This window comes from Arabidopsis lyrata, assembly GCF_000004255.2.
Source record: "Arabidopsis lyrata subsp. lyrata unplaced genomic scaffold ARALYscaffold_4, whole genome shotgun sequence".
Taxonomy (NCBI): Eukaryota; Viridiplantae; Streptophyta; class Magnoliopsida; order Brassicales; family Brassicaceae; genus Arabidopsis; species Arabidopsis lyrata.
The window spans coordinates 17,023,875-17,034,377 of record NW_003302552.1 but is presented as its reverse complement, the minus strand read 5'-3'; the positions used below and the strand labels follow the sequence as shown (position 1 = coordinate 17,034,377).

Sequence of the window (10,503 nt, the reverse complement as noted above, 5' to 3'; positions counted from 1 at the left end):
TTTTTCCTATTTTATTATCTATTTTGAAAAAGTAAAATATTAAACCAAATCCTCTAGAGTATACTAATTGAAGTTAAGCATGACGCATTTTCATACTCAAATTTTCTAATTAAGAAATATATATTTAAAATAGGTCTAATAGCCAATATAATTCAGAAAAGTGTAAAGAAGGTTATAATTAATATCTCATAAAGCTGTATCTAGATTTATAATTTAATTTCAATTCTGAAAATAAATTCCAACTTGGTTGGAGTGTCCATTTACCATATTAAATAAAAATATAAATAATTTTAGCTGGTGGTTAACGTAAACAAGAAAAAGAAAAATTATGCGGATACAAGTATACAAATAACACTATATGAATCTAAAATTAAGTTACATAGTGAATTCATGCCCTAAACATTGGTTATTGTCCCATATACCGACCACAACACTAAATAAAATAAAAAATAGAAAGAAAGTGAGGAAAAATGGTGGCGTACTAAGACTGTGGGAAGATTAATGAGTGAAGGAAAAGATGGGTATCTTTTATCTCTCCTTTCTTTATCCTCTCTCTCTCTTTCAATATATATACTCATCTTTTTTTTGTTATATACTATTATTTCTCAGCTTTTTTAATGTATTTTATATTTCCCCTTTGAGCAAGAAAAGAGTTGCAGAGATCTTTGAGTCTGACACAGAGACCAAACACACATAGCAATCACACACATCTCCACAAACACAGGTATGTATATAAATATATGTGTATATTCGTGTGTGTGTGTGTCTGTCTCTCTCTCTTTCTTCCTCTTTCTCTTTGATAGAAATCCTCTAATGTAACTTTCCTTTTGCAGCTTGAGATGATCATGAAACACGTGCATCATCAGATCTCTATCAATCCAGGTTCTTCATCTTTCTTTCTTTTATAATATTTTCATTTTTTTCTTTCAATTTCCCCTATATATAACTCTATTATTTTATTATTTTATTTTCAATCATGATTATGTCTTAATTTCCATATCCTTCGATCTCTCTTTCTCATAATCCATAATTCGTCCCTTCTTCTTCTTGATGTGATCACGATTCTTTCTTTCTTTCCTTCAACTGTATATATACAGATCTATATTAAACTTATAGTGTTTTTGGTTTTGTTCTTTTTCATACTTTTGTTTGTTTTTCTATGATATCAATCAGCTTGGTGAAAGAAGAAGATCAAGAATTGAAAGAGAATCAAAGAAAACGACACCGTTTCACTCGTGTGTAACAACAGTATATACTAATTATAGATGGCTGCTTACTTTCACGGAAACCCACCGGAGATCTCAGCCGGATCCGACGGTGGTCTGCAAACGTTGATCCTCATGAATCCAACTACTTACGTTCAATACACTCAACAAGACAACGACTCGAACAACAACAACAACAACAACTCGAACACAAACAACAACAACAGTTTCGTTTTCCTCGATTCCCACGCGCCGCAGCCTAACGCGAGCCAGCAGTTCGTCGGAATACCACTATCCGGCCACGAAGCTGCTTCCATTACAGCCGCCGACAACATCTCCGTACTTCACGGATACCCTCCGCGCGTGCAGTACAGTCTCTACGGTAGTCACCAAGTGGATCCCACTCACCAGCAAGCCGCGTGTGAGACGCCACGCGCGCAACAAGGCCTCTCTTTAACCCTCTCGTCACAACAGCAGCAGCAACAGCAACATCATCAACAACACCAGCCTATCCACGTCGGGTTCGGGTCCGGACCAGGAGAAGATATCCGGGTCGGGTCTGGCTCTACAGGATCGGGGGTAACAAACGGTATAGCGAATCTTGTAAGCTCCAAGTACTTGAAGGCAGCACAAGAGCTTCTTGACGAAGTAGTCAACGCTGATTCCGATGACATGAACGCTAAATCCCAACTATTCTCATCGAAAAAGGGGAGTAGTGGAAACGATAAGGCTGTCGGAGAATCCTCCGCCGGCGCTGGAGGAGAAGGTTCCGGTGGCGGAGGAGAAGCAGCCGGGAAACGTACGGTGGAGCTAGGCACGGCAGAGAGACAAGAAATACAGATGAAGAAAGCAAAGCTGAATAACATGCTTCATGAGGTAACAACAATACGTATTATATACAATAAACCTACATATACTGAGTGCTCTCTTAATAATATCACACATGAAGTGGACTTAAAAGTTATGTCCCTAAGATTTTCAGTCATTTTCACAATTCATTTTATATGTCCATTAAATCTTAAACTATACTTTTTTTTTTGCTCTTCCGATTTCTCAAAATTGACAACTTACAAGATTGATGAAATCTTTTTTTTTGTCCCTCTCTTAGTAAAGAAGACTCACCACTTTTATTGATTATATTTATGTAGACCGTACACTTATGTTCATAAGACTCACGTTACGTTGTTGGTTGGAAAATGAAAAGGTGGAGCAGAGATATAGACAGTACCACCAACAGATGCAGATGGTGATCTCGTCGTTCGAGCAAGCGGCAGGGATAGGTTCAGCGAAATCATACACGTCACTTGCACTGAAGACCATATCAAGACAGTTCCGGTGCTTGAAAGAAGCCATCGCGGGTCAGATAAAAGCGGCCAACAAGAGTCTTGGGGAGGAAGATTCGGTGTCTGGTGTTGGAAGGTTTGAGGGGTCGAGGCTCAAGTTCGTGGACCATCACTTGAGACAGCAAAGAGCTCTTCAGCAACTGGGAATGATTCAACATCCTTCCAATAATGCTTGGAGACCTCAACGTGGTCTCCCCGAACGAGCCGTCTCAGTCCTCCGTGCTTGGCTCTTCGAACACTTTCTTCACCCGTAAGTATCCCCCTATACACACATCCACTACTTTTCATCACTGGAACACAAACGAAGTCTCTAAGTTGTTTTTGTTTTAATTAGATACCCTAAGGATTCGGACAAGCACATGCTAGCCAAGCAAACAGGACTCACTCGGAGCCAGGTACGTTTCAAATGATTCTTTCTTGTGTTGTTGGGTTAATGAAGGAAAAGTTTTTAAGTGGATCTATTTTCTTTAATTATTTAGGTGTCGAACTGGTTTATAAACGCTAGAGTTCGGTTATGGAAACCAATGGTGGAAGAGATGTACATGGAGGAAATGAAGGAGCAGGGAAAAAACATGGGATCCATGGAGAAGACTCCTTTGGATCAAAGCAACGAAGATTCTGCTTCTAAGTCAACAAGTAACCAAGAGAAGAGTCCCATGGCCGACACTAATTTCCATATGAATCCCAATCACAACGGTGACCTAGAAGGCGTCACTGGAATGCAAGGAAGCCCCAAGAGACTAAGAACCAGCGACGAGACAATGATGCAGCCTATAAATGCGGATTTCAGTTCCAACGAGAAGCTCACGATGAAGATTCTAGAAGAACGGCAAGGGATAAGATCAGACGGTGGCTACCCTTTCATGGGGAATTTCGGGCAATACCAAATGGATGAGATGTCAAGATTTGATGTAGTCTCAGACCAGGAGCTCATGGCGCAAAGGTACTCAGGAAACAACAATGGCGTGTCCCTCACGTTAGGTTTACCTCACTGTGATAGCTTGTCGTCCACGCACCATCAGGGTTTCATGCAGACCCACCATGGGATTCCTATAGGGAGAAGAGTGAAAATAGGAGAAACAGAGGAATATGGAGCCGCCACTATCAATGGTGGTAGCTCAGCCACAACCGCACATTCATCAGCCGCAGCTGCCGCGGCTTACAATGGGATGAACATACAGAACCAGAAGAGATATGTGGCTCAGTTATTGCCCGACTTCGTTGCATAAACACATCTCTCTAGAAGGAGAAACCGAAACAGGTTATTATACGTTTCTAGTTTTTAATTAGTATATAGTTTCTCATACCATTGAACCAAAACAAAGAACAAAATTTAATTTTAGTCTTTGGTTATATATGGCCGACGGTTGTATATCGATTTTGTAATTTTTTTTTTTTTCGTTTTTATTGGGGGATGGATAGGGTTATATATGTATATGAATTAGTTACGTGTAATAGCTTGCATTGGGTGTATACCAACATATATTTTTTACTTTTATTACAATGTAATAATAAGATAGTGAACTGATCTATCAAATATAGAATGATGATTACAGATTGGATCTAAGCTGTATAGATTCCGAATATGTATGCGCATGCATGCTAAGCGGCTGGAAACTTATAATATTTTGAGGAGTGGATGTGTTGGAGGCATATTCAAATAAAATTATACTTATACACATTCACAATACAAAAAAAAGTTTACTAAAAAATCAAATTCAAATGGTAGTTTGGAGAGATCACCGTCATTTTTATTTTTCCAGATACAAATAAAACAATCTCCAAAATCTCTCTGCCTCTCTGAAATAAGATTTTACGAATTGTTGAAAATAATTCAGATTATAAATGTAACGTATAGGTCTGTTTAAAAATCAACTAAGACAAAAATTCTATAAAACTTGTCATAAAATTTTCATTCCAAGATATATAAAAATGAAGATGTCCAAATCATTTTTGTAGAATAGATGCTGCCTGCTGATAGATAAACTTACATTACCACTTACCAGTAACAAAAACTTTTTTATTTCTGTTGATATGAAGATTGAAACTGTAGCCTATATGGGTGACAATGAGTGAGAGTGTGAGACGATAAGCGGTGAGATTATCTGTGTGCTCGTAGCCTTGTACCACATTTATAGCTTTGGGTAATGACTGCTTTCGGAGAAGTTTGTAAGAAAAAAAGTTTTATTTCTTTTACCCATCTTAGGCCGAAAACCCTTTTTTGGGCCCAAATGCCTTTCTACAGATTTTTTTTTTAGGTCGAAAATGAAACTTTATTGCTTAATCATTGTCAAAGAAATACAAATGATGGCTTAGCCATGGAGGTGGTTTATCATTATCCGAATAAAAAGAAGTAGTTAAACAACCAAGCTTTGCTAAACAATGGGCCACAGAATTGTTACAACGTCTTGTAAAGTGAAATTGTACATGATAAAATTTCTTTGACCAGAAGGTGATATTTTGACAGAGCCGTAATACTGTGACATCCTAAACTGAATTAGTGATCATCTTTATCAAACCATCACAATCACCTTCGAAAATCATTGTATTGTACCCTCTGATCCAAATCTGTTGCATCGCAGCCAGAAGGGCCTTTGCCTCTGCTTCCAAAGGTGTCTGAGCGTTAGTGAGACGACTTGAGCCCCACGCCAAAAGATGTCCACTGTTATTTCGTATAATCCAACCACCGGTTACTGCATTGGTACTTGGATGGAATGCAGCATCAAAGTTGCACTTCACATAGGGAGAGATCGGGGGTGTCCATTTTTCGTTATTGAGCCTCCGATGTTGATGATTTAGTTGATCTTTCTGGTGAGTAAAAGAATCTACCCAATCTTTGACCTCCGCATGTGCTTGGATCATAATTTTGGTCGGATTCTCTCTCTGTTTGTTAAAAATCAGATTGTTACGAGTTTTCCAAATTCTCCACAATAGCCAAATACACATATATTGTTATAACGGATCCAATTGCCTCTTCCTTTGATAAGGAACCATTAGATTGTAGATCCAAATTTGGAAAATTTGAACAATGTGTATTTGGCTACTGTGGAGAATTTGATAAGGAACCATTAGATTGTAGATCCAAAATGCGAGTAAGAGAGACTTCAATGTCATCAGTGGAAGAAATCAATCCCGGTAATGGAAAATTTGCAAGTCGCCAGACTGAAACCGCCGAAATTGTCATCAGATAACCTGAAAACATCGATCGGAAAGAAACTCCAGTGATGAGAGGGAAGGTAGCGACGAAGAAAACGTGAGTAGCCAAAACAATCGCATTTAGAGAGAAATGTCGCCATTAGCCTTTCTAAAAATATAAAAAATAATAATAATTTAGTGAAAACTGAAACACATGATATATATGTTACGACCCCTGTTCTAAAAATCGGCCGTCTAGCCGTCTAGGCGCTGATCGGGTGGGAACCGCGGCGATTTTGTCCAAATCGGGAAAAAAAAATCGGTGATTTGATTTTTGTCCGCCTAACCCAATTTTTTTTTTTTTTTTAACATCTAAAATTCAAAACATCCCATTTATATTCGTAATTTGTATAAAAATAATAAATTTAAGCTTAAATTCTTGTTTTAATGTGTTTAATGTAATTTTAAAAACGATATTATATAAATTTCTTAATTATAATGGATTAATATGTTTTTAAAATATTAAATAGCCGTAAAACTAATCCCGATTAATCTCGTTTAATCTCCGATTTTCTTACTAGGCGCTAGGCCCACTCTCACCCGCCTGACTAGCGCTTAGCGATTTTTTGAACACGGATTACGACTATCGGAGCCAAATTCATCATGTTCGTTGCTGCATACAAAAGACGAAGAATATCTCAACCAACCCGTTAAAAATAACAAAATGTTTAGCTATCGAGTCAAAGTTTAAAAACACAACAAATTTGAACTCATTATTTAAATACTGAGGCCTAGAATCCAATAAAAGTTCCGATTTGGTTTAGCCACATTACTCATTTTAAGCTTCCCTTCGACATCACTTTGTTTAGGCCCAACGCAATAACCTTTTTTTTAATTAGACTATGTACATTGGTTTGCTTTTTCAACACCTTTTTTTTTTTTACTTTTTATATTCCATGTCACATTCTCTCTCTTCCACATAATCATTCAACATCTATTTAATTTTTAACAATTATAATGGTTTGTTTAATAAAATTTTAACATCATACCCTACTATTTTATCTCATATTCTTATTTATATTTTTAGTTATATATCAATAACACTTAATTATCAACTAAAATTAGATTAAGATAATTAAAAGTTAAAGAAATTTTAAAAATAGTTATCTTTTGTTTTATAATTTTATTGGTTGAAATCCATTTTTCTAAAAGATACGTTTAAAAGTTTAAACAAAAGTTTTGTAGAAGATAATTAAAAGAATTATAGTAAATAGATTTTTTTTTCTATATCCAAATTAAATGAAACAAGTTTCCATGTATAGAGGAAATTTTTTGATAAATTTTGATATAAAAACCATAAAAAAATAAATTAGGTTATTAAACAATAATTGATTTTAAATATTTAGGGTGAGAAAAAAATCTTAAAATTTTCAACATCCAGTAAAAAAAAAACACATGTCACATGTGGTCCCAATTTTTTGTTTTCAACATGTTGAATTTTTTCAACTCTGTTTAATCCACCTAGGATTTTTTGTTTTTTCAACATCCTCATTCTAGGAGTTTAACAGTTGAATAATTATTTCAACTGTTTTAAAAAGTACCATTGTAAGTAGTCTTATAAAAAATAAAATTCTTTACAGAGAGGTTTTTCCATGGGCAAAACAAAACAAGCTCATGTAAATTGAAACAAAAAGGTTAGGTAGGAATGTGTCTTTTTATTATTAAACTTTTAAGCCCTTCCTCTTACTTACAGTCAACAGTCTGTACAAGATGTCAAGATCAAACCAGCAGTAACCGGACGGGTTTGAGTTTCCATACCTGAACCAGATTAATTAGTTATGGTGCTTATCAGATAGATAAACGGAATATTGGTTAGTCTACACTACAATCATTTTAATAATTGACTATATTCTTTTAATATATAGTATTATTGATATGCTTATGCAGAATCATATATATAGATACGGCATGGAATGCTTTGTGACAATTCCTTGAAATCTTGAAGCACTTTGTAATGACAATAAGAAGGAAGAGCTTTAGATGCATTGTACCTAGCACTTACAATTGTTAGTCGTAAAGTAAGATCACGTTGTTTAATATTTCTAAAGAGTGTGGTCAAATGAATTAGTGAACTATTTTTGTATAAATATAGAATAATATATTAATTAGTTTCATTCGACATTCGCGCATGCCCCATTCATGCATATACATATATGATTATGGTGGTTATAAGATTGAAACCGTGTTATATTTTGCGTCGGTGACATTAGTTGTTGAAGCTCCAGTGCTCCACACTACTGATTTGAACCCATAATATATGATACGTTTTGCCACCTATAGGCATTTGATCGATCTCTACTAAACTAATTCCTTTATTAAAATTGCATCCCAATATGTATCATCATCATACCTCTCTTAAAAAATCAGTTTTTTTTTTTAGTTTTATTTGTTGATGGTATATATATCATTCTACAAAATATATATTTATATATAATCATGAAGTATAGATGTTATTGACATGTTACGTTGAGAATTGGATTGAATTTTTGAGTGGGAGTCGGGTAATCGTTATATATATATATGATTTTATCAATATATATACCACTCTTTTTTTGTTAATTAATAATCATACAACTTTTACTAAGTACATTAGTAAATTCCTGTCAGAAACTCAATAATACGAGACGCAATTTAACAATGATCGATACCCAAATTATATGAAGAGGTTGCTTCTCATAATAATCAAACATTCTCCAGATTATAAGACTTTGACTTCTAGATATACAGCCATTAACAATTCTATCATGCATGATTCACATCGTCAAAGTAAGTATGGAAAAACGATTTAATGAAATGTCAATATTCAAAATACTGTAGAAGAGCCTAGAAAAAGTTGAACATAATTTTTTTTTTTGTAACATATTATATATTGAAACTTATGAGTGTGAACATAATTATATAGTTATAACTTCGTCTGGGTCCAACAGGACCGTTAATGGCACTTAATTAGGTTTTTGTCGGTAACGAAAGAATAATAATCAAAAGAGAACAACATTTTTTAAATTAGAAGTAAGAGGTCACCCATAACTTATAAGTTATAGCTGCAATCGTGGAAAATGTAAACGAAGTGAAGGATGATGCAATTGAAATTTGAGTCACCTTCCTATCTCGCAGGGCCAAAGAAGAAGAAATTTAATATACACAATTATTTTCTTTTTGTATCAATGCATATCATTTATTAAATCGAAGTATAAAAAGCTGCTTCATCATAAATTCAAACTAATATGTTTAACCAAGAAAAAATTGAAGAATCAAATCCTGAAAACCGGCTGTTCCGTGCAAGGACGTCGGTCGAATGATGTATATATTATGTAATTGTCTAACAGAGATTAATTTAATCGCGTCGACATGGTCAGTTTTGCTTAAAACACAAGAGCAATGCATTTTTTATACCAAATAAACGTAAGCAAAATAATGTCAAACAAAACTTAAAGACTGTTGAGTATAAGAATATCCGAATAACGACTTATTTGGTATCGTTGATTCGAGAAAACTCTAACTCTACTCTTTTATCAACTGTCAATACAAATCAATGAAAAACTATTTAGAACATTTCCATTAATAGGTTTCTTTCTATATAAGTGGGTTTTTCATAATTAAGAAAATAAAAATAATTGAGAATGAAGAGAGAGAGAGAGAGAGAGTGTAGAGGGGTTCTCAAATGAGAAATTTTGAGATACGCTTGAGAACTCAATAAAATACTTGTCTACTAGAATTTAACCCGCGGTATACCACGGGGCTATATTTTTTTAAAAAATGTAATGTTATTTTTTAAAAGATTAACTGAAGATATATCATATTAATTTGTATTTTTAAATGTAGATATCTATCTATCAATTTTTGAAGTATAGATACAAAAACATACATTTTTTTAAAAGTAACGATGTATAGTGGATTTTAAAATTTTGAATATTTTACTCAGCAGTATACCGTGGGTCGTTTTTTTATAACTAAAAATTTTAAATTTAAGTTGGATTTGTTTTGTTAATATTGTTTCTTTTGTTTTGTGTTTAAGATTGTATAATTATATTTTGATCGTTAATTTTAGGATTTCATCCGTGATATACCGTTATTTATTTATTTCGACCCAAACCCGTCATCCCATATAAACCCGTCTATATTATCTCGTTAGCTAAATTATTTGTATTATAAAATCCAAGAAAATAAATTATTATTGTTATAAAATCTAATAATTTTAGGATCTCACCCGTAGTATACCGTTCTTTGAACGATTTTAAATTTATACTACTAATATATATTTTAAATTTATCATATAAAGTATATGATTTCAAGTTTTTGTGTTTTTTTTTTATTTAAATAAAGCAACAGCTTAAGGGCCTGATTGGTAACAGCTGTAGCTTTACATTTTTTGCTGTAGAAATATGACTGTAGGTTTATTTGCTGTGGCTGTAGATTTTATTGCTGTAGAATTTTGGCTGTAGAATTTAAAATTTTGGAAAGTTGAAAATTATGTGCTTTAGGAAAAAAGGCTTTCTACAGCCAAAAAAGTGAATTAAGGAAATATTTTGGCTATGAGAAAAAAAAGGAAAGCTAAAGCTTCTAAAGCTTGATTGGATGTATTTCAAATCTTTAGAAATTTTTTTGCTTTGTAAAGACTGTAAAGCACTTGCCAATCAGGCCCTAAATGATGATAGATATAGTTCTTTTTCCTGTATGTGTATTTGATTTTTCTATGTGAATATTTTGATTATTATAAATTAGTATTTTTATTGCTATGCAAAATGTTAATATAAATATTT

At 33.8% G+C, this 10,503-nt stretch overlaps 1 protein-coding gene across 2 annotated transcripts; it reads left to right on the top strand.

The window, feature by feature from the left end:
• The first annotated feature begins 536 nt into the window (after nucleotides 1-536).
• On the top strand, nucleotides 537-4,110 carry LOC9317486 (BEL1-like homeodomain protein 1). 2 transcript variants are annotated; one of them, XM_021028041.1, is made up of 6 exons: nucleotides 537-724; nucleotides 834-882; nucleotides 1,174-2,081; nucleotides 2,410-2,798; nucleotides 2,883-2,943; nucleotides 3,028-4,110. In XM_021028041.1, the coding sequence occupies exons 3-6, from the start codon at nucleotides 1,266-1,268 to the stop codon at nucleotides 3,775-3,777; spliced, it is 2,016 nt and encodes a 671-aa protein (XP_020883700.1). In that variant the 5' UTR covers nucleotides 537-724; nucleotides 834-882; nucleotides 1,174-1,265; the 3' UTR covers nucleotides 3,778-4,110. The 2 variants fall into 2 exon arrangements, with proteins under 2 accessions (XP_020883700.1, XP_002881420.1); XM_002881374.2 differs by having other exon boundaries at nucleotides 591-724; nucleotides 834-2,081.
• Nucleotides 4,111-10,503: the final 6,393 nt, after the last annotated feature.